At 45.7% G+C, this 24,859-nt stretch overlaps 1 protein-coding gene across 1 annotated transcript; it reads right to left on the bottom strand.

Moving 5' to 3' along the window:
• Positions 1 to 630: 630 nt before the first annotated feature.
• PTPN11 (protein tyrosine phosphatase, non-receptor type 11) lies at positions 631 to 24,859 on the bottom strand. Its single transcript, XM_027894343.1, has 16 exons — positions 24,751 to 24,859; positions 20,608 to 20,730; positions 19,338 to 19,532; positions 18,038 to 18,230; positions 17,180 to 17,296; positions 16,631 to 16,744; positions 13,261 to 13,357; positions 12,633 to 12,712; positions 12,338 to 12,496; positions 9,510 to 9,641; positions 8,679 to 8,833; positions 8,013 to 8,080; positions 7,718 to 7,869; positions 4,700 to 4,812; positions 4,375 to 4,476; positions 631 to 4,073 (listed from the first exon to the last, which is right to left on the bottom strand). The coding sequence occupies exons 1-15, from the start codon at positions 24,762 to 24,764 to the stop codon at positions 4,407 to 4,409; spliced, it is 1,782 nt and encodes a 593-aa protein (XP_027750144.1). The 5' UTR covers positions 24,765 to 24,859; the 3' UTR covers positions 631 to 4,073; positions 4,375 to 4,406.

Here is a 24,859-nt window from a genome sequence, read left to right as displayed (position 1 = left end):
GAGGGGCTCCAGCTCACAGAACATCTCCGTGGCATTTAATGTTCCACATCATGATCCACATCCAGCTCCAAAGTGAGGACAGGAAGGAGGGAGGTGACAGATGTGAAGGTGCAGCAGGAGCAGGAGGGAGCAGGGACACCCCTGGTAGGGCTGGACCCCCCAGGGCTCCCAGGACAGAGAGGGCCGTACCTGGAGAACCTCCTGGGGCCGGCAGCAGCAGATGGAGGAGCACAGAGAGAGAATCTCAAACACATCCTGTTCCACAGGACTTTCGCTCCAGAGGCTCTCAGGAAGCCCAGCTGCTCTCCTGCAGCTTCTCCTCTCGCAGGGGCTCCGCTCCCAGCACCGATCCAGGCTGGAAAATCCAGGCCCCAAACACCACATCCCTTGTGCCTGCAGCTGGAGAACACAGGAACTGACAGACCAGCTTAAGAAAATGATTTTTATTTCTTTTTTTTTAATTATTTAATTTTTTCCCTTTTTTTTTTTTTTCCTGAATTTCTGCTGTTTACAGATATGTTTTATTTCTCATAATACAGCTTGGCAGAAATTAAAAAAAAAAAAAATCCCACTGCAGCTGAACTAAACCCCATAAATACCAGCCCAGAAAACAATGGACAACCACCAATATTTCTATACAGGAACTATTATTTTAATGTCACATTTTGACAATTGGTAAATGATCTACAGACTGTATGTGGGCAAAAGGCAAGAAGTGAGTCTTTTGAAACACCAGATGGAGAATAAACAGCTCATTATCAACATTTACATGATTCACATCAAATTGATGACATCCTAAATGTATTCCTTTTAAAGGATAGAAATTTTTCAATAAAATATTACATTTCATTTAATACTCTGGTACAATACTTCATACATTGCAGGAAAAAAAAAATAAATGCAAGGTCTACTCCACCTAATAAGAGGATCCTTTCTCATTAGTCTTTAGTATTGTAATAAAAAAAATCACAATAATGTCATAAATAAACAGGCTCGAAATTATTAATTATGTTTCACTATTTAAAAGGGAAAAATGACAAATTAATTTGCAATAATGAAGCTATGGGTAGAAAACTCAAAACCTGACAACACATTCTAGTACCAGCTGTGAATTCTCTCATCCCTACAACAAAAAAGAGGAAACAGGTTTTGCACCTTTGTTAGCTGTGTCCTAGTTAATTGTGTTTCCAACACATATTTTAAGAGGGAAAAGTAAAGTTTGGTCAGGATTAATAGGAGAACCAATCAGGCCTAACAACGAGTTAGCTGAAATTAAAGTTTATGCTCTAAAACATTCAGTAAATGAAGCCTGCAGCAAATTCATGCTGGCATAAATTATTGTGCCTTAGGAGTTGGGGTAAATTTCCCTTGTGGAATAAAGTCTTCTCCAAGAGAACACTTCAGCCCTGCATCCCTTTGCCATTCATTGATACGGAACAGGCTTGGAAACCAATGCTCAAAATGGAATTCTCTAAAAAAACCTCACTGGAAACACATGAAAGCCACATTCACTGATCCCCCCCTGAACCAAAGGACGTTGCTCTTTTTTTGCTTCATCTGCCAGAAAGCCCAGCTTGAGACTGATTTGTTTAAAATAATTTAAATTATTTCTCTTAATTATCCTTAATCTCTTCATTATTTTCCTGTAAGAACCCTCCATCTCTCACCGGTGTGGGGAAGGGGGACAGATTTTCTGATGCATTTTCTGGTCTCCCCCCTCTGGTGTCACCAGGGCCCAACACTCCAGGGCAGAGAGGAGAATTTATTTATTCCCAACCTTTCAGATTCTGCTCCCCCCCCCTCCTCGCTGACCTTCTCCCACCATATGCTCCCCAGGATTAATACACATTCTGCAGCAAGAATTTCCTGCTTTTAAGGACAAAAATTCAAAATAAACCCCTAAACAGCTCAAATGAGGTCATGAGGCAACTTCATGTTGGCCATGAATTGATTGCTGCTTACACGAGTCAATCTTTTTAAGACACAACACGTGAACTGAGTTCAGCCAGTGGAGATTGCCTCAGGATCCTTCCCTCCCTTCTCCTGCCTTCCCAGTTTGGAGCAGAGCAGCTCCAAACCCGAGCCTGGCTTTGCTCTGACCTGGGAAGCGCAGGATTTGCTGAACTCTGCACCAAGTTTGAGGCAAATATTTAACTGCTCTCTACAAATACCAGCACTCCTGTCTGATCCCTGTTCAGCAGGAGGAAGCTGGAAATAGGGACACAGAGGAAGCAGGTGATGGAGAATAGGCATCTCCCACCAACATTAACAGATTCCTGTCTCATCATCACCTATTCAGATCTAGAAAGGGCACAAGTATTTATGACTAGAGTATAAGGCTATGCCAGTAAAACACATCTTATGGTATGCTGGTGACAGGAGTTCCAAAAATAAATCCCAAAGCCCCGAGAGACAAAAAGGACAAGAGGCAAAGTAACAAAAATTCTGCTTAACATTAACGAAGCACCTTCATTCAGTTCAAACAAACTGTTCAAATATTTGAATTTGCAAAGCACTCTCAGGAAAAGGTAATGTAATCTCGCACTTAACCTTTCACAAAGCTGCATTAATTACATTCCAGGCTTCAGCAGAATTCCACCAGGAAGGCCAATAACACAATTCCATCGGCCCCGTTTCCCTGCACACAGCAGTTTGTGCAGTGTCACCCTGTGCATGGAAAGGGAAATCATTCAACACCCCTGAAGTCACAGAACTTCTCCAAAACCATGGGAAAAGGTGCTGGTGGCACACCAGTCCCCACTCCTTGGGATCCAAGGGGACTGCAGGTCCAGGGAACTGGACAGGGCCAAGTGAAGGAAACCCAACCAAACAAGTGGCAGCTCAGCAGACTTTCCTTCTGGAGTCTCTAAAGAGGCTTTTGGCTCATTGACAATCAGAAGTGGTTTCAGATTAACGTGATTTTTCATGGGGACAGCAAGTTCCAGGCAGCTCCAAAAGGCACTTGGGGTGGGAGGGTGACAAAGTCCTGCCTGGTGACACCCGGCGTGGCCTCGCTGCTGCTCCCGCTGCCCTGTCCCTCTAAGGCAATTCCAGAGGATTCTCCCATGCACTGCCTTCCCCACACAACTGCACTTTAGCCTTTTAGACCAGCACAAAGCCTTCCTAAAAATCCAGAAGGCTGCCCAGCTCCCCCCCTGCCCTGCAGAAGGGAAGGGGGTACCTGACCCCAGGGGAGCACTGGGTTACTGGTTTCACTGGTTTAACATGCTGCCAAGGTGTCATCATGCAACTTTTTAACTACCTTAACTCTACAAGTTCAGTCTCTTGTTTAATAGATGAACACAGACTAATTAACACAGACAGTGTCCTCACAAAACCACTCAGGTCTCCTGAGAGAAACAGCAACTTTCTACTCTGGGTGGAGAGATCATGGCAAAGAAATTTTGTTTGATGTAAAAAGCAAGAATTACTCAAAAATAGCCCATCCAGCCACTCAGCTAAGTCAGAATCAAGCCACCAGTTATCAGAAAAAGCACCTTCATATCAATAACTGCTCACCCCAGGAAGCTCAGTCTGAGTTTGAAATGTATCAGGACTAATTTGATCATGCAGTTGATTCGTTCCCGCCGGTGATCCGCTGTTTCCCAACAATCAAGTATTGTTCCCATCAGGATTTGACATTAGTGTAACGGATTTATCCACGTCACTGCTCTCCCCTCCCCCACCCCCCGCCCCCTCCCCCCTCCCAAAAAACCCCACAACTGCTCAAATAAGGAAAAAAAAAAAACAAAACAAAACCACTAATAACCATACTGTGAAACAAAACCACTATTTAAAAAACACATGGATGACAGTCCAACGGTTTGCAGGATTCGGAAGTGACTTTACAAAGTAGTTGTCTACCTTGTAGAAAGGATTTCCTTTTATTTGGAAAACGAGCAAATCAGGTATTGGAGAGAAGAGATAAAACCCAATCTTTAGATGGTCTGAAGTTTTGCCTACTGGTGAAGGATTAAAACTGTAAATAAAAAGGTACCAAGCCCTCAGAGTTCACTGTTCTTGTGAAGCTTCTTCCGTCTCTTTCTTGACCTTTTTAAAAACCAGATTAATTTCTGGGGGAAAAAAAAAGAAAAAGAATTATTTAGGAAAAAACTCAGCAGTTATTTCTTATTCTGACATTACACAGAAGTGCTGAATTTTGACTGGAAAAAGGCTGAAACTAAACCCAAAGTCTCAAACCTGGCTTAGAAACTGTGTGAGGCCTTGGCAGTAGAAGGTGAGATCATTACAACTAAATTGAAATTAGCTTCTGGAATTTAGGCAGGCATAAATTAGAAGCATTTTGGGCATTACTGTGTGTTGTATCTTCCCCAAAGTCCAGGCTGGACACCCCCCTACCCTGACCACACACACCTGCCTTGGCATGGAAGGCTCTGAACATCATCTCATCTGAAACTCTTCTGCTGTTGCATCAGCCCCACATTTTCATATACTCTAGCACTATCTTCTCTCATTCTGAAATGAAACAAAGATTTAGAGTCCCGAGAATCCAGTTGGTGTTAAAAACAATGTATTGCTCACACAACATAATTCAGTGACAATTATTCTGCTCAATATGTTTTCAGAGCAAAGCCCAAGGCAACAGCCCAGGGCAGGTTCTGGGAGAGCTCAGCCTCATGTGAGGTCCCTGATGAGTCAGTAGAGCTCAAAACTTCCAAAAGAGCAGAAATGAACTTACTCTGGACAGGTTGGGGTCGGGGTGCAGGGCGGGAGAGGGCTCTGATCCCCACTCGTCTGGTCCGATAAAGAATATTTAATGTTCGTGTACTCGTGACCTTTCCTCTTGCTCTTCTGTGAAGCAAAACACACCAAAGAGCCAGGTTTGGAATTAACCATGGGAAACAGTCATTGGGAGCAGTGAAGCAATCACAGGAGTAACTAAGCAAGGATGGTTTTAGAGGGAAGGTTTGTGAGGAGACACCTCAGTTTGCAGACACACGAACACGGAGACGACCGAAAGGTGGGCCTGAGCTATTGATTACAAGACCTGAAAACCCTCATTTTTCCACATTCCCCTTTCCACCATAACATCCCAACCCTATGAACCAGCACTTGTACTCAACCTTCTTCTTCCTTGGCAGAAGAAACCCCACTTTCATTCTTTAGCAGCCAGTGGGCTCCCCACTGACCTCATTTCCAGCTTGGAGATGCGGCCAACGGAGTAACAACGCTGTTTGCAGAATCTCCAATAAAATAATACCTGAGCCCATTAGGTTTGATATAAAAAGCAGCCAAGCTGTCATTTGGATGGGGCAGCATATGCTCCAGGCTGCAGCCAATTGTGCTGGCACCGAGCTCCAGATCCCGACGCTCCACACGGGAACTACGCTGGGAGAGGGAGGGGATGTGGAGCTTTCCCTTTCCACACAAATATTCACAACGTGGATATACCACAGCACGGGGATTCATCTTTCACAGGGTACTGGGGTTGATTTTTTTGTGTGGATTTGAGGTCCTTTACTGCTCCACCAAGTCCTGAGTAACCGGCCTGGCCCAATCTCACACCAGCAGAGGCTGTCGGAGCCTCCCGGGAGTTCTGGCTCCTGAATTCCCATTAAGAACATTCCTATGGCAATGCAGGTTGAGGCTTTTCCAAAATGCCCTTCTGAAATGTGCTCAGAACTTGCTCAATTTGCTCTAGGGTTTCACTGAACTTCTCCCCTCTCTGCTTTTTCTCCCTTTCAAAACAGATCCCAAAGTCCTGACGGATTGCCTGCTAAAAAATAACATTTAAAGGAACTGCAAAGGTTCAAACTCTCTGTATTTCATATTGTCATGGCTACAAACCACAAAAAAATGCCTAAAAAAGATTCTGGATCCCCAAAGTAGGGCTGGATTTCTACCCAAACTGCACAATGAAGGGCAGTTCAACTTCAGGTGTGCTGGTCGATAAAAGCAATTTAAAAAGAACCTGTTGGGTCTTCTATTCCTTAAACTGACTGAAACAGATAAAAAAAGCCAAGAAAAAGTAGGTATCTGGCTTCTCTTCCTTCCACTTAATTCCCTGTAATCATGCTTTCTAATTCAGAGTAACAGGAATATCTCTGGGGAGGGTTGCAGCTCCTCCCAGATCCAGCTGGTTGTAAATCCCACAGGACAGGACAGGTAATGGGACTTCCCAATTCCTTTCCAGAGCTGGCTGAGCTCATCCAGATGGGAAACAGAGGGGGAACAGGACCCCATGCTGGTCCCTACAAAGGGGCTCTCTAATTGTTGGGTTTTCCCCAATTTTGAATCTTTGCAATTAGAGCAAGTGCAGAGAAAAAAGGTTCCAGAAATTCAGGTTTCTCAAAAAAACCCAATGTTTCATTCCCAAATGGGCTGAAATTCCAGCATTCTCTCAATGAGACATTTCTTCTCTGCTCTTTCAAAACATGCCCTGGAGCACTCCCAGTTCCCCACGTTCCTGCAGACACCACAAGCTTTGCTTTGGGCTGAGAAGTTTGATTTGTTCCTGCCACCATTACAGGTCAAGACCTCCTGAAGTCAAGCACCGTTTTATTTCTGGTGCCGTAAATACCTGAGCCTTCTGAGCTGGCAAAGGGTGAACCACAAGGGAGCCTCATCACTGCTCCTCTTGATACCCAAACACCACTCAAACCCCACCACAGCACGACAGGCAGAGTTAAAGCCCTGCTTTGTGAGTGCTACAGCACAAAGGGGCTCAGAGGCTGAGGCTGCAGAGCTCGTGAATCTACACACACACACACGGACACTGAAGAGAGGGGAGACAGCAAAGCCACGGGAAAAAAATCCACCTGAGGGTTCCATCCTCTCAGTGAACAGGGTAAATAATCATGCAGGGAAACGCAACCACGGCTCTGCCACTCTGCAGAGAGCCAAGGCTGAGCTGGGACACTCCAGCCCTGAGCTGGGATTGACACCTCACACTGGCACAAAGCTGGGCTGGGGGTTTGTCTCCCCAGCAGCAGAGACAAAGATACTGAAATTCTGAAACAAAAAGGGAAAAAATCCCAGAGGACCAGAGGTCAGGGCAGAGAACAGAATGTCAGTTCTTGATTCCAAAGCAGGTGACTCCTGTAAAACACTGTGTAATTTGAGTGAAGGAATTACTTTAACAGGAAGGGTGAAGTGAAGGTCTTGTGGTTGTCACCACTTATTCCAAAGCCTTTCCCATCTTATCACACCAAATCACTCCTGTCTTTGCTGGACACTGCACTGCAAAATCACCACTCATCCCTCAGCCTTTCAGTCCCATGTACTGGTTTCTTGCTAATAAGCTCCAAAATTGGAATTAGAGCGACCAGCATTTGATTATCTTGTCTTAGAAACACAGTTAACAGATTTGCAATCTCTTTAAAACACAACAGATCACGAGGTTCTGTATTAATCAACAGACCTTTATCTTGAATTCTTCTCGCACGAGAAATTAGATAATATTAAGGAAATTTGAGATCAGGGTGCAGGGGCTGGGGACAGAGAGGGTAGGAGAGGATTCCATTTAGTAATTTAAGGAGAGGATTCCACCTAATAACTTCAGTCTTAAGCACAATGAAGTAAAATATAGAAGAGGGCTCCCAGGTTCAGACCCAGCCTTTCCACCACACATTGGTTTTTACAGTCAGCAGCCAAGCCCCTAAAAAACACAGGCAGCAAACAAGCAACTCTGCTCCCCTGCTGAAATGCTATTTTATATTTAATCTAGTAAATAATTTGATACTCAGGACAAACAGACCTGCTCCTCCTCGATCCTGCGCTGGAGGGTTTCGATGTAGTGCTGCACTGCCATGTAAATAAACCTGTACTGGGCCTCTGTCTGCACCATTCCTGATCTCTGGGATCTCACCATCTGGATGGTCTTTGGAACATCGATATCACAGTCCACACCTGGGGACAATCAGCACAGCATTAAAACAGTAAAATAAACACAGCAAAGGGTTGTAAATCACTGGGATCCTCTGTCAGCACTCCTGTGGTTTGATCTGATGTTTCTGTCAAAGTCCCACAGGAAAATTAAAGGGGGGACCCACCTTTTTCTCTGATGATGTCAATAAGAATATCAATCACAATGAACGTTCCTGTTCGTCCAATCCCAGCACTGGAAAAAGAGGGGAAAAAAGAAGTTTTTTGTTCTGCCCTTTCTGAACAGATCCCAAAACAACAGCCCAAGGAAGAGTCTCACGTTAGGCTTCCAAATTCTAGCCAGAGTTAAAGCACACAGCCAAAAGTGACCAGAGATCTCATCAGTTTAACGTGGAAGAGACAGAATTCATGAGCACTTTTGTACCTCAGCACTTTTAAAAATCTTTGAATCAGAAAAAAACCCAATAAGGTCAGAACTAAGACTTCCTTGCCTTATAAAAAGTCTCTCATTTATAAGTCCAAACAGAGGAGAGCCCTCCCAGGTGGGATGGGATACTAAAATTTCCAGGATCTCGCACCCGAAATGTGCCAGCTGAGGTTCCACCTTCTCATTCAACACCAGAAATCCTCATTTACACAAACAAGCTCACTCTGAAAGTCAACTGCTTCGGGTGACACCCATCCAGAACATGACATGGTGCGAAACAGAAAGCAGAAACACCTGGACAGATGGAATTCTGAGCAGTTCTGAGGGAAAGTTATCTTTTTTTAAAGGTTTCAGCTCCTCGGGCCAAAGAGAGGAGCAGCAGGAGCAGCTCAGCCCATCAGCTCACCTGCAGTGGACCACGACGGGTCCGGCATCAGGAATGCTCTCCTGCTTGTGATGCACCTCCTCCAGGAAGTCCAGGACACCGCCAGGATCACTGGGAACGCCGTGGTCGGGCCAGGTCCTGAAGTGGTACTGCCAGACCGTTCTCTCCGTGTTCCCCTGGGAGGGACAAGGCACGGAAACCAAACCCTTCAGAACAGACCCAGCTAAAAGGGCATTTATGGGGCAAAGCTGAGTCAGATGGGAAGGTGGCACCTCCAAATCCAACCTGCTGCTCAGTATCCACAACTTCTAAAGGAGGGAACGAGCCAGAGCCCTCCTGGCCTGGTAAGTCAGTCCCTAAATCCTGATTATTTGCTTCTTAAGCGGTTTGTTGTGCTCCCTGATCCGAATTGTTCCTTAACAACTCTAATTCCACACTGTTTCCTTCCTCACCTTTTTATCCTTCCTTTAAATGAACTTCCTACACACACTGGACCCACACACAACCTTTTCTTCTGGTGCATCCACCTCCACGAGAGGGAACAAATTCCTGGCTGGCCTGAAGTGTGATTAGTTAAAAGCATCGTCCCTCTTTCCACATTCCCTCCAAGCTCTGCAGCAGAGCACCTCCTGCCAAAAACTGCTTAGGTAGAAGAATCCTCAATTATCCCAAGGACAAAGAGAAAGATGGATGGAACTAAACGTGGAGCTTCAAAGAAAGACAGGGCTCAATTTATTAATCTCTTGGTGCTTTTATTGATTCCAAAGAAAGGGTCGATTTGTGCCAATTTTTTTGGGGGGGGGAGGGGATGTGCAACCTAAACTGAAAGGACAGAGTTATTGTCACACTTACCTGCCCAACTTTAGAAAGTTTAAGCTCTCTTAGTGTGTAATCGTGTGCTGCGCTCTCCTTAACATTCCGGACACGCATCACCCCGTATTCCTTCAGGGAATATTCATCAGGCCAGTACTTGACACATTTACTCTGCAAGATTCGAAACCAAAAACACAACAGGAATAATCAGCCAGGAAAAAAAAGACTGTTTTGCAAACTGCTTAACATATTTCTGGAGCTTTAATTTCAGAAGACAGAGAGGACAATTCCTCCCACCAACTGCTGACACGGTAAAGTGCAATTTAGGGGGAAGTTTCTCTTTTTCATAACAACCACTGGATGACTTCAAACAGGTACAGGCAATTTCTCCTCTTATCAGCTTCTGTGATCATATTAGAACCTGCTTTGCCTGGCTATTTTCAAAATCTGAAGATTAAAACATTGCATCTCCACCCAGCCACAGGTTTCAAAACACTGAATTCCCAGCAGGAAAGCTGCAGCCTTGCAGGTTATCCTGCAACCAAAACCCCCACCAGGCTTCCAAAATAAATACAAGTAAAGCATTTTTAGCAGCAATTCAACTTGGATGCTTGCTTTTCCATGCCTGCTTTTCCATGCCCTGGAGCAGGAAGGACTAACCCAGCTCTGATTCAATCCCCAGGGAATTGCTCCCTGGGCAGGCACCGAGGCCTCCTGTGTTTGTGGCTTCTGGAATGCAAAGCTTTTGGTGCTCTGTTTCTCCATCCAGATTATCTGTGGCCAGGGATATATTCCATCCACTCAGGGATGGATTCACCTCTGGATTCCACTTGGATTTGGTTCCTGGGACGGGTCAGGAAAGAGCAACTCCAGAGAATGAGGCGTGAAATGAGAAATTACAGCAGGTGCAGCTTCCAGAAACTACAAACACAGCCCAAACACCGAGGCCTACAGAGAAATATTGTCTATCTGCAGCTCCTCCTGCATATTTATGAGAAATCACAGCACAAGGAAGTTTCTTCTGCCAACCCAAGACAGAGGAAGATGGTTGGAAACACAACTTGCAGCCTATTTAGGCAACAAGCTGCCTTTGTGTTATTTTTGCCCTTCTTTCCCTGTCATAAGGGGAGAAACTAAAGAAAAGATGATGATCTTGGTGGGTTCCAACAGAAATAACTCGCAGTTTCAACAGAGCTCTCTCTGAACACCAGAGCAGTTGGTAGAGCAAGTCTAAACAGTGACATGNAAAAAAAAAAAAAAAAAAAAAAAAAAAAAAAAAAAAAAAAAAAAAAAAAAAAAAAAAAAAAAAAAAAAAAAAAAAAAAAAAAAAAAAAAAAAAAAAAAAAAAAAAAAAAAAAAAAAAAAAAAAAAAAAAAAAAAAAAAAAAAAAAAAAAAAAAAAAAAAACAACAAGAAAGGATAGACAAAAATAATCATCAACGCAGCACTGATGGAGTGATCAGGCATTGAAGTGTTTTCTCCAGCAAACTTTGGGAAGAATAATGGAGAAACTGCAGAGGAGAAAAGGCCATTCAGGAGGTTATTAAAAAAAAAATAATAAATGACTCGAAGAAAAGAGAGGTGAACTGAAAGCAACTCTTCCAAAACAACTCCATAATTTATTTCTTCACTTCCCAAACAAAGAACTAAGAGGGATGTCACTGGAAAGGGGGAGCTTCTCCCTCCTTCAGTGCATTTTCAGGAAGGAAACACAAATCCTGTCCCTTTTTAAGGGGGATGAATGGGCAGAAGTTTAAAAGGCTCAAAAAAAGGATCCACAAGACAAAGTATACACCAAATAAAGGCAGCTTTGACACCTCAGTTAGGGGGAGAAACCCATAAAATCCACTATTTGTCTTCAGCCCATACACACAAAGGCTGTTCTTGTAACAGGGGTGAGGAACCCCTGCAATTATCACTCACTCCTGGAAAAACCTCTCTGCATTTTTAAGTTGATTTTTTTCCCCAAGTGATGCTCCCTTAACAAGGTACCAGTTTTCCATTCAGAACCGAATCATGGAACAGGGAAAAAGCTGGAAAATGGTGATGGAAGAATCAGAGAAAGTAAAAAAAAAAAAAAAAAATAAAAGGAGAGAGACTAGAAAGTATTTATCAAACAGAAAAAGGATCAGAAGCACCAAATTCCAAAGATAAATCCATCCAATACACAGGAAGCTGTGTGTGAGTGCTGTCAGGAGATCACTGTTCAACTATTTCCTATTCTTTCCTGCCACGTCTTCAGGAGCCAGAAACAAAGTTAAAACCTCAGGTTTGGCAGAGGACAGGGAGCAAGAGGAGATCAAAGATAAAGGGAGGTTCTTGGGATAAACCACTGCAGAAAAATTTTGGTTTTGAGAGCATTAAATCCTGCCAGAGCAGCTCCCAGGGGGGTGGACAGGAAGCTGTGTCCATGCAGAAGGACCTGACTCAGGAATAAAAGTGCTAAATCCCACCTGGCTGGGGATTCCAACCAGGCATTTCCAGCTGGAATCACCAGCTTTTCCAGTCAAGTCTACCCAGGCTTGATCAGCTGAAATAAATGGCAAGGCTTTTGTGACAGGAGTAACCCCTCCAAGCACACAGAATTCCTGCCTGGCTCCGTCTCACATTCCAGTGCCTCATTCCCTGAACAAGTTTAAAATACACAGATTCACATTCAGTGGATAAAATTAAATCAGTCAACCCTTAGAAAAGGGAGGCCTGATGGTACGACAGGAGTGGATCCTCAATTCCCACAGGCACCAACAGACAAAGGACACTCAGCAGCATCAGATTCCAGATGTAAATCAATTTATCCCAGTCACTTTAGTCCTTACTTGCCCTCAAATGCCACGACCTTTCCCAAGGCCAGCTGGAGCCTGATTTTACCTTTCCTCTTTCCACTTCTTTTGTGGTCATAACAATAACTCTGGAATTCTCCTGGAACACCATCCTCCAGAAATCATTCACTGTGTTCTGTAGGCAACCTTGAGTAGCAATGTAGCTTTTTTTTGGCTTCGAGTTGTTGCACTTGGTTTCAAACTCAGGCTAGAGAGAGGAAAAAAAAAACAACCAAACAACAACTCAACAAATGGTGACAAGACTCACCTGGATTTAAGTGAACATGTTAAAGAGGAGACATGGGATGTGCCAACAAGGCTCCTGGAGGTGGGAATATACTCACCATAATAATATTAGCATTGATATAATCTGAAACAGGTTCATTGGGATCCCCATCGTGGAGCACAACTCTGGTGTGATCAACTGGCAGAATAAATACAGATGTTAAGCACCTGCAGCCCACACTTGTGAACACACAGAAGCCTCTAAGATGCCAAACTCAGTACATCAGTGATTAGAATATCCCAAACTTCCTCTTTTGCTGCTTCTTGCCATGACAAGCTCGATCAAAACAAGGCTCCCCATCCCCTGGTAACTCAGGAGCACATGGACACTCGAACAAACAGCCTCTGGATTTGCACGCTGCAGTTTTGTCCAACAAATTAATCCTCTTAAATTTAAGTATTTCAGCTTGTTGAATAACGGTTTAGGGGATGGGAGGCTTTGAAATGAAAGCTTAAGATAAAAGAAACCGAAAATGGGGAATGGAAAATACGGGTATCTCCAAAGTACAAGTGCTGGAACACAAAGTGGAAATCACACGGGCTCCTTCTGACAACATAAAGGGGGAAATTATCACCACCGACAAGCAAAAGCCCAGTGGTGCTTAATTAACCCCGTGTTTGGGAGTGGAGAAAGCAAAGCCTAGAAGGGCAGCAGGGCTGAGGTGACAGAGACAAATCAATACTTACAGGGGAGGATGTTTTTGTATCTATTTTTGTTCTTGTTCTCCTGGCGCTGCCCTTCCTTACGGCTGTAGAGGAGTTTGCATTCCTGCTGCTGCAGAGTCTGAGGGGAAACAGCACAAAGGCCTGGCTCGTTTGAGGCACGGTGGACTGTTCACCACCATCCCAGCAATCCCTTCTCCCAGGGAAAGGGGGAATGAGGAAAGTACAAACAGGGTTATCCCATAAATCCTCCTGGTCCAGAAACGCAGCCGAGCGGGGGTTTCTCCCGCAGGGAAGGAGCTCATTGCTCAGTTCCTGGTGCAGGAGGAACGTGACAGGGACAACAGCAATTCCAGACTTTTCCAGCCACGCTCCTTAGTGGCATTTCTCCCTCTTTCAATGAAGCTTCTGGGGGGACCGGAATTCCAAAGCTCTGCTCCAAGTTTTAATCCCCAAAGCAGCACAGGCCTGACTGAAAGGAACATTCATGGCTCTGGAAGCTGCTCCCCTGGTTATTCCCACCCTTAAAACTCTCCCAAGGATTGCTTTTACTTAAAGCTTGGCCATGTCAGGGCACATTTGCTCAGCCCCTGTCACTGTTGCTGCCTCACTTCATGACCTTGGACAATTAGGCTCATCCTAAAGACAAAAAAAAAAAAAAAAATCAGAGATGCCAAATTTTATGCTTCTGAAGCAAAAGAAAGCCCATCCCTACAAAGCATTTCCTGTGGAATCCAAGCAAAAGCGAAACTTTTCAGCAGGTTAAAAAAAATTGAAGCAATTAAGTGTGTGGAAACCACAGCTTCAAACCCATCTTGCTTCAGAGAGTTAATTACTATTGCTTGGAGCCTCCCTGAGGAGAGATCCATGAGCAGCAGCGACTCCTAACAAGCCCATTAAGGGATGTACACAATGCAGCCATCAATCTGCATCCTCCTCCTCCATTCCACTGCAACACCCAAGCACAAAGCTCCCCCAATAACCATTTTTCAGAAGGAAAAACATTACAAGGACTGTCAACATTTCTGTCTGCTGGTTCACGGGACAAGAGGTACATTCTTGCCTGCAGACAAGTAATTTATAACCACCATCTGGGCTGGCAGCTCATAAACAGCACAGACAGAGATCCGTGGGCATCCTGGAGTTTGCTCCCTGCCTCCTGCCACCAAGGTGGACAGCTGGAGCTTCCCTGAGGTGAGTGGAAAAGGATGGCACTGAAACTGCCAGGAGATTGTTTCATTTCCAAAAAAAAACCCACCAGGTTTAGTGCTGACCTCACTAACAGCAGTGAAGGGGAAAGAGGAGACCAAAGTCTCTCAGGTAAAAACTTCTTCCATTTACTTTCCCTGTAAGACTTTTCCTGGCTTTTAAGGACCCACTGATAAATCAAAGTTATTCAACAGCAGAGGTCAGGAAAGTCCTAATTGTGAATTAATAGCTCAGTTATATTTTGATAGAGCAACACTCCCTTGCTGAACTCATCACACAAGAGAACCCCCCTCATTAACTCAGAGCTCCCAGTGACTCATGACCAATTACAAGACAACTGGGCACATTTTTTTCCCTTTTTTACTCCCTCTGAATAAGAGCAAGACATGCTTGAGACTTCAGGAAAGCCAACAGACACCCTTTGCTTGGCTAATTTGGAAATGTTGGGCTAAACCCCACAGCAACCACAGACACAATGTCCATGGCTGTGTCATGGAATGACAGAACACACACTCCTCACTTGGCCAAAGCAGGTTATTCCCACAAAAGCCCACTCAATCTTCCCAACCCTCCAGGCCCCAGGTCCAAGTTCATGTGCTGAGTTCTGCAAGGAAGGCAACTCAGAGGCTGAGGCCAATTTATCTCCAGGCAAAGCTCACAAGCAGTGGGTGAGAACTGCTCCCATGGGATCCCCCATCCCACTGTCAGGATAAAGCAGAGGCTCAAGGCCCAGCAGTGGCCAGAGCAGGAATTGTGACCATTCTGACCATTCCCAGCCCTGGGTCAAGGACTGTCCCTCCACACTGGGCACATGGGGAGAGGAGAAAGTTTAATCCTCATTTTATCATTTCCCTCTGCCACAAGTTCATCTCCTGATATTCCATCTGCACTCACAGTAAAACGTGTCACCCCTTTGGTAACTCTTCCACTTTTCATGGATTTCTTTCCCCTCTCCTGACAATACTCTCAGAGCACACTGGTCAGCACATTCAGCTAATGGATCTCTCTGATCCAAAAGGAGTTTCTCCAAGAACGGTTGCTTTGCAAACCTGTCGCTATTCAAGAAGTTTCTCCAAACAGCACCACAGCCCAAACCAGCCACTGGCACAGCCCAGCACTTCCCAGTTCCCTGTTGCCATCTGCTGGTGGAATTCCAGACTCCACCGATGGTTTCCTCGTGTGTGTGTGGTACAAACCAGTCCATGCTACAGACCCTGCAGTGCTCCAGGATGGGTTGGACGGGGCTTGGAGTAACCTGGGCTCCTGGAAGGTGTCCCTGCCCCATGGCAGGGATGAGATGAACTCGTTGGAAGAGACCCTAAAGCTCATCCCATTCCACTCCCTGCCATGGGCAGAGACACCTTCCACTAGCCCAGGTTGCTCCAAGCCCTGTCCAACCTGGCCTTGGACACTTGCAGGGATGGGGCAGCCACAGCTTCTCTGGGCAAGCTGTGCCAGGGCCTCATCACCCTCACAGGGAGGAATTTCTTCCCAATTTCCCATCTAAACTCTCTTTCAATTTGAAGCCATTCAGCCCTGTCCATTCACACTCTTTCTGGGAGGAAATTGGAATTGCAAATTGGAATTTTGGCTGCAGAGCAGAAATAAAACACCAAAACAAACAAAAAATAGATCTCCAGCAGTCCAACGAGTACATTTAATCAATTCTGCTTCCTCTCAGAGCTTGTTATCACTACTCAACAGCTTTAAGATCCCCAAAAATGACCATCAAAAGGCAGGAATGGCCATCAAAAAGCCAAAAGGCTTTACTGGCCAAAAGGTGTTTACTGATTGAGAAATCCCATGGGAGTTTTCCTAAAGCCATCATCCCCAATTTCCCAAAGGAGGAAGGAACCCAATGGATTGTCCTGGTGGGCCAGTGGCACATGAAGCTCCATCCTGGTGTGGTGGGGAGGATATCCAGGAGGGATTGTGCCAGGTAATGGATGAATAGCACTGAAGAACATTCTAAACTCTCAGACTGAGGGAAAAAAATCAAATATTTCCCTCGCCAGGAGCGGGGCTGGTAAAATTAAACACATGGAGATGGGAGAAGAACAGGGATCTGAGCTGACAGAGGGAGGAAATGCCAGGAAGGCACCAACAAACCTAAAAAACCCTGAAAAAATCTTAGCTGTGAGTAGTGCAGATTTAATCCCACAGCCCTTGGAATGCACTGAAGTACCTCAAACTCCTCCCAGAAGCCCTGCTTGACTTTGTCCGTGGTCTCGGCCAGCTTGCTGAGCTCCCGCACGCGGCTCTCGATCTCGGCAGCGTTAATTCGGGTTGTGTTCAGGGGCTGAAAGACACAAAAAACTACTGGGAGAACACAACTAAAACACAATCCTCTAAGCTAAGGGTGTTTTATACAGGAATTCTTGGGTCCAAGCACCTCTTTGACTCCAAAACTTTGGAGTTCACGCAGCGAGGAAGGGACAGGGAGCAAGTGCTTTTAGTCTTTATTTCATACATGAAGTCCCTCATTTCTGGACTCTCCCTGCAATCCCTGTGGACCACAATGGCACTGGGAAGTTCTGACACATCAGGGCCAAGTTTATCCCTTTAGAGGCATGAAGGAGATTTGTTCCCATTTAAGTAACTTTGTTTTACAGAGTTTAGTTCTGCATTTTTGCACTAGGAAAGAAAAGGTCTCCTAGGACACACGGAAAAGCTGTGCTCCCACAATATATTCCAAAGGTAGCAGAGCTCTGCAGTGTCTTCTCCATTCCCTCACCTGTTTGAGCTGCAGCACCGTGCCCAAAGTCTCCACCATGGGGTTCTTCTTGTAATGTTCCACCAGGTCTGTCAGAGAGTCGAACTTCTCTCCTCCCCCAACATCGTATTTCAGCTCCTTCCAAGACAGATGCTCATCAGAACAAATGCACTTCACACCACTGACAGCACCTCTGGGCTGTGCATCGTGGCACAAATGATCTTTAAACCACATGCAGAAGAATAAAATCCTTCTAAGGGATGGCAGAACCTCAGTAACAGAAACACACAGACACTATGGAACACATCAACCTTTTGGTCATCTCACTGAAAATCAGTTTATCTGGGGTTCAGTCAGCTCAAGATACTGGAGCTTCAGGATGAGAATCCAGGAATTAGGAATTTGAATTGATTTCCAAAGCTAAATGTGCCCTGAAAGGCTGGTACTGCCTGGCACCTGCCTATTTTAAGGAAGCAATGCCAAGTTATTATTTTCCTCAGTGTCATAAGTGCTACTACCAGTCAACTGCAAATCAAAGAGGGTTTCTTAAAAAATAACAATATTCTGGTAGTTTAGTTTTTTACAAGGTCCTTGTAGGCCATTTCTGCCTCCAAACTATTTCAGTTATTGCAGCTTAGTTGTTTTAATACAATTAAGCTGTTGCACTGTCTTCTGGCATAACAGAAATTTAAAAAAAATGACAAAAAAATAAAACACCTGATGGAATTTTGGTGCTCTCAAATGAGTGCAGTGGATCAAACACCTGAGCTGTGTCACCCACAGGGAAAGTGGGATGGATCCAGTAATCTGTGGGGAGGTGGAAGGTCAAATCCCACAGCTCGTGGAATTCCCTGCTAAAGGAGCCCATGGTTTCCGTACCTGGCAGTGGATCATGACGTGTGTCACCTTGGATTTGCCATCATTGCTCTCTCCTTTATCATCTCCTGTCCTCACAGAGAGGACAAAGTCCCCAGGGTGGCTCTGGCTCTCCCTCACAAGGAAACTTCCATGTTTGCCTTTCTCTGTCAAGAGCTTTTCAGCTTCTCTTCCAGAGAGATGTCCATGAAACCACCTTCAAATAAAGATATAGAGAGATTTCTCTTTAAATAAAGTTATATAGAGATCATTGCAGCCATGGCTGAATCCACCTGTTCCAATTATTTATTATAAAATAAAATCCTTGTGTTCACTGAACATTGCCCAGCTCCACAGGAAGCCTCAGTTGATAAAAATAATATATAAGATCAGCCTTGGAAGTCCATGCACACACAGGAGTGAGGACAGAAACACTTCAAAGCACTTCCACAGGTGCTGACATTTGAATTTCACACACTTTGATGTGGATCCCGCACAACAATCCCAATGGATTCCCCGGTGTCCAACAAACACCAGCTCACACTGCAACCCCCTCCTCAGCCAAGGTGTTCATTCTGCTTTTATTTCCTTCATGAAGTCACACTTTCCCGATAAACCTGTGGGAACTTCACACATTTGAGTTCTTACCCTTCCATCCCATTAGGAAGTAGACAGGATAATGCCAGCAATCCCATTTCTTCAGGAAATAAAGCCACAAAAAGCAACAATCCTCCCCACCACAGTTAAATAAAAGACATTCTGAGTAGTGAGAGAACATGTGTGGATATTTCCCCTTGTTCTTTCACTGCTGGGGATAAACAGATACCTGCTGGCCACAGAGGTTTATTTCTGACACCTCCTTAATTCCTCAGGTTCAAAGTCTCAGATTCTCCTTATTAACCACGTTCCTCAAAGCCAGGATTGGAGGAATTCAAGGATTTGTACGTCATTCACATTCTCCCACCGCTAGAAAAGCTCTATAGTTATAACTAGGACTGTAAATTCATGTCCAGAAATTGACCTGGGAATTCCTTGCAGCTTCACAAGAACTTCTACACTAAAACATTCTCCCAGTTAAAATAAAGGGAATTATTCCCTCCTCGTATCACACAAGGAAGAACGCTGAAGGAAACGGGTTCTGAGGCGTAAATTGCTTCACCTTTAGCCATGTTTATCCACCTACTTTGCCAGGAAGCTCCCAGAAATTACTCCAGGACAGCGGCCACCCTCTCCTCAAATGCAAACTGGCTGCAGGGTTAGGAGGGACAAAGGGCATTTATTAAGAAGCAGGTGGACACTGAGGTTCCACCAGCCCTTCTCTGACCTCTCTGACGTAGGATCAGCACAGTTCAGCGGATACTTCAACTCTATGACGTCTCCATTCTTCTCCTTGAGCTGCCCATGGTGTTCCATGTAGTACTGCACCAGCTCAGCCAGCGTGGCAAACTTCTCTCCCCCATAGAGGTCATAGTAGTCCCCCGTGTTCTGGATCTTGATGTGGGTCACGGCTCCAGTTCGTCTGGGATTGGAAACACAGGGAAAAAAACCCCCCACAAATCAGCTGATGGTCAATCAATCCCTTTTATATTGAGTGTTCTGCTGCCTGAGCTGCAGAAATCCATACTCCCATCTCAGCACTCTGCAGCTGAATATTGCAGAGGGGCAGAGTTACTGCCCCTCTCAAGTCGCTCCAGACACACTGCAGTGGCTTGTCTGTCCAAAAGCCAGGAAAAATAGGAAAAAACATCTGTACTGAAGGGATCCTTGAAGCCAATGCAAGCTCTGCAGCCTCACAGTCTCCATCAGGAACCCCTCAGAGCCCCAGAATCGCTCCCACAAGCACAAGGGTGGAGAGGTCAGAATTCAGCATTCAAAGAGACCCATCAGAGCTGGTTTGCTCCTATTCCCAGAACTTTCCAGCAGCTCCTGAGGCCTCTCCTCAGTAAACAGTTTTGCTCCCACAGTTTCCAATATTAAGGAAGAACAGCTCCCTGCAGGATTGCCCTCCTGTGCCTCAAGGCCTGTTATCTCAGAAGCAACCGAGCACCAGAATTCTTATCACCAATCCCACTTTTCCCTTTTCCTTTATCTACTTCCTCCTGCTGCCCTATCCCCATCCCCACCACTGGACACACAGGGGACAACTGGCACAAAAGGCCTGTTTTGGAAGCTGAAAAAACATCACAGTTGCCCTCAAAAACTTGCTGACTTTTCCTGTCCGAGGAGAGGCTGGAGAGCATTTCCTGCACGTGCTTGATCCCTAATTCCCATCATCCCTGATGGTTATCAAACAGATTTTTAAAGGGCTAAAAGTGATGCTGTTATCAACCCACTTCTGCTTCCCCTGAACCTTTATGTCCCTCTAAAATCAGAATTCATTTCTCTCCAATCTGTAGTTTCCCCAAGTTGGGTAAAATTTGAGGGAGGGAGGGAAAAGGGGAGGAAAAGAAGAGGGAAAAATGAGCACTAAGAAGTGATTTGCACATTATTTCACCTCTTACAAGCGGTTCATCCACAACTTTTTCCCTGCAGAAAAACATTAAATGAAGACATTTATTAATCTGGGGAGAAGGAGTAAAAGTATTTCAGCTCACCTGACAGAGAGGGTAAAGTCTCCTGGGTTACTTTTGCTGGGCCGTGCCAGGAAGCTGCCATCCACTCCTCTCGTTAACAGCAGGTTTTCTGCCTCCACCCCAGTAATATTTGGATGAAACCATCTACAAGAGATTAAAAATAAAGAATCTTAATAAAGAAACAGAAGGTCTCCCGGTTTTCAGACTTAACTTCCACAGGATCAAATAGAGCGACCCAACGGTTGCAAAACGAGGAAGAGCTGAATTTTGGTGCTAAATTAATTAAAAAATCTCCATTCATTCTTTGTTTCATATTGCACTGCAATTTTGTGTATTGGCAAGAGATGCTCTGCAAGGGAAAGGACTCCATTCATACGCACTGGGTTAAAATGGTATCAAAGACACACAACATAAACACAGACCAGAAGTCCGATTTCCTCACTCCAGGAAGACATGACACACAAAGAAACTCAGAGACAAACAGGAAAAATACCTAAAAATAAACCAAAACATCCCAAGTGCCACTCGACAACATTTGAAAAGGTTAAAAACGCAATGAAACCTCATGTTTTAGGGCACAGGCTGAGAGGGGTCGGGAAGCAACTCCACTTGAGGACAACCTGCTCCTCTTCCACCTTCTCCAAAGAATGCGGCGCTGGGGTCGGATCAATCCCACTTAAATACAACCCCAGAGGAATCTCAGATTGATCTTCACCACCCACAAAGGGCCCTGAATGACTAACACAGAGCCAAGGCTGGATCTGGGCTGTGGCCAAGAGGATCCATGTCCCACCTCTGGCATTAACTTCGGAGAGGCTCATCCGGAGCCGTTCCGTGACACACCTGCCTTTGCTCTTAGCTGGAATTGCCAGGTTTTACTGCACTCCTGGAGCACTGGACAACGTCCCTGTGCTCTGGATGAAAGGCTTTGTCACACTCGTATTTGGCAATGAAGAGACCACTTTTAATTTTCAGAATTAAATCAGGAAAATCCTCATCCCTCTCTCCTTTATCTCCTTCCACTGAGAAGGAAGAACTGAGGCTGCTGCTCATGGTACAGGAAGTTTTGGCTTCTCCAAAGCAACACAAAAGACTCCCAAACCAGTCTCTTTACAGAGATAGGAGCGCTAGAGCTACAAAAAATTCCATAGCATTCCTGAGCCTTCCTGATCCAGTCAGCATTTCATGCTAAATTGCTAAATCAGCAAAATACGAGAGCACAAATCTAAATTTAGGACTATTAATTGAATTGCTTCAGCAATTCCTTCTCTGCTGAAAAGCGGACAATATTCCCACCAAGGCCTCATCCAGCCTGTTCTCTTCGGAAGTGGCTTCTCAGGGAAACCTTCTGAAGAGTTTTAGAGATTCTAGAATATTATTATTAATTATATTTATTAAGTAAATGATTCTTCTTCTTCATCTCGCTTTTTTCGCCTAGTTAATAATATTCTGCTTACACCAAGATAATCTAGTGAAAACTCACTATTTTTCACTGAAAAGTAACAAAAAAACCCAAAACTATGCAGCATGGGACAGAAGAAAATATTAAAATACTTCCAAGCTATCAGAGCAAGTGGAGATTAATTAATTAATAATGTTACATTTATCTAATGACTATTCAAAGGTCAAGAAAAGGTCTGGTTTGATGCAGTGTCAAAAAAAAAAAAATTAATGTACAGAAGGGACTACAAATAACTTGTTATTTAACAAGTATTTAAAGGAGAGGTTGAAAAGATGATACACTGTGTAAAACCCCAAATCTCACCCCCCAAAACACACAGAAATTCCAACTGAAGATGCCAAAAGCCGAGTGTAGCAAAGCCAAGCTCCACCTGGGAGGGTGCTGGGTTTTATTGCACTTTATATAACTTTGGTTCTGATGGCAACTTGTCCTCCTGCTCCCTCGTCTCTGTATTTTTGGCTCTGAGTAGGAAGGTGCATTTGTCAGGCACCCCAAATAGAAAAATGGGGGTGTCAGTGATCCCTGCTCAGCGGTTCCGGCCCCGGGAGCAGGAGCTGCATTTGAAGCGCTGCCACCACCTGTGTCCTTTGAACCTTGGGCTGCATCCCTTCCAAAAAAAAAAAAAACAAACTGGAGGAGAGAGCACACACCCCCCAGTAACACAACCCCCAGCCAGGACCTTCTCCTGCACTTCCTTTTATAGGGATGGAATGCATTTTGGGCTTTTTATCCTGCTTTCCCTCTCCAGTCTCTCCCAGCAGCAGGTGCAGAGCTCTCTGCCAGCCAAGGGCAGTAAATACAATCACAGGAGTAACACAACACACACAAACCCACACTCTGATTAAACTGGCTCCTCACCATCATTCCCAGTAGCAATTCCAAGTCAGGGGTCGGGACACACCATTCCCAGTCCCTTCTTAATTTACAAGGTCGGTAAAAGAGCATGGTCTCACTTACAAAACTCAGGGGCATCAGCTAAGCAAGGAACCTTTTGATGAAAAATAATTCATGGTAGGAAATCCAGCCTTCCCACAATTATCCCTTTTTTTTTTTTTTTTTTTTTGTAATCATGGTCCAGAGAAGGATCTGTGCTCCCCAACTCCCACACTGCCAGCACATTTCCCTCTTACCAAATGAAGAGAGAAAAAGAGAGAAATCAATACAATTTTCCATGCTGGGACTGGGTTTTTCTAATCTCCTTTCCAAGAGCAGGGGAGATGAAATCAGCCCTGTCTCAGCTGTCACAACCCCAGCACTCAGGAGGCACTGATGGGTGGGTTAATTACTCCTATTTTTAGGCTCATCAGTTGATATTTCTCAGGTTTTTTTCAGTCTCCCTCACATGTTACAATTTCAAGCTCTGAGCAGAAGCAGCGTTTCCAAAAGGTAACTTGTTCTGCCAGGAAGGGCACAAGTTGTCAGCAGGGCCATCCAGAACACCCAACATCCACTGGAGATCCTACACAGGCTCAAAAAACCCCAAACCCAACCATAAATGGTCATGCATTGAACCCAACCCATACAGGTCCACCTGCTTAAGCAGGATAAGAGAGAGGAGAATTCACCATGAAGAAATTAGAGTTTAATAGGTATTACTTATTAATAGAGGTGAATTAAAGAAGTGAATCAATTGAAGCTGTGGCTGCCCCATCCCTGGAAGTGTTCAAGGGGGTTTGGAACAACCTGGTGTAGTGGAAACTGTCCCTGCCTGTGGCAGAGGGTGGAATGGGATGAGCTTTAAGGTCCCTTCCAACCCAAACCATTCAGGGGTTCTGTGAATCTCAGAATAGATATAAAAAAGGACAAAGATGTTTATAATCTTTTCTATGACACTAATTCCTCTCAAGTCTAACGTTCACCTAAACCTCTCAGCCCCAAAGGGCACCTAAAGCCAGACAAACATCAAATTACCTTACGGGCAGTGAGAAGCTACAACAACAAAAAAAAGCTGTTTATCATCGTGGTTTTCAACTCCACTGGGGTTTGGAATCAACGTGAGTGCTGATGAGAAATGAAGAGCGCAAGGAAGGGGTTCAGGAACTCTCACTGTACAGATGGGTCACCTTTGAGGGTCGGGAAGTCCCCAGTGCCGGTCCCGTGATGGCAACACGAGTCCCCCCGGCCCCGGCACTGGGTGGGTGCCACACACAATAAACTTCTCTCTCAGCTCACGGGAACGTGGGGAGACCCCCCTGAGCCCCCGAAAGCGGGGGGACCGAGGCAGCTCCGGCCACCGAAGCAACCTGGACCCCTCGCCTTCCCTCGGGACATCCCCCCGGGAACGGGAGAGGTGGGAGGTGCAAGAGAGGGGGGAATCCCCCCGGGAGCGGGAGAGGTGGGAAGTGGGGGGTGCAGGAGCAGGGGGGAATCTCCCCGGGAACGGGCCGGGAGGGGGGACATTCCTCCGGGAAAGGGAGGGGTGGGAGCTGGGGGGGTGCAGTAGCAGGCTGATTCCCCCGGGAACGGGCGGGGTGGGGGGCGCAGGAGCGAGGGGGATCCCTCCGAGGACGTGCGGGGTGGGAGGTGGGGGATGCGGGAGCAGGGACATCCCCCCGGGAGCGAGCGGGATGGGCGCCGCCGGAGCCTGTCCCGGGGATCCCGCCCGTCCGTGGGGAGCCCCCCCGTGCCCGCAGCCCCCCGGTCGCAGTGGCGGAGGCTCCCCGTGGCTCAGTGGCCCCCGCGCTCCCCCCCGCCCGCCTCACCTCCGCGATGTCATCTTCCCGCGGAGCCCCGGCGGGTGGCGGTGCCCGGGCCGCCCCTACCCGCCCGCCGCTCACATCGGGGTCCCGGCGGGGCCTGCGGGGAGCGCGA

The sequence above is a fragment of the Empidonax traillii genome, unplaced genomic scaffold (genome assembly GCF_003031625.1).
Source record: "Empidonax traillii isolate 1590-97213 ecotype Southwest subspecies unplaced genomic scaffold, ASM303162v1 scaffold426:size1138770, whole genome shotgun sequence".
NCBI classification, from domain to species: domain Eukaryota; kingdom Metazoa; phylum Chordata; class Aves; order Passeriformes; family Tyrannidae; genus Empidonax; species Empidonax traillii.
This window is presented reverse-complemented; position numbering and strand designations above follow the sequence as displayed.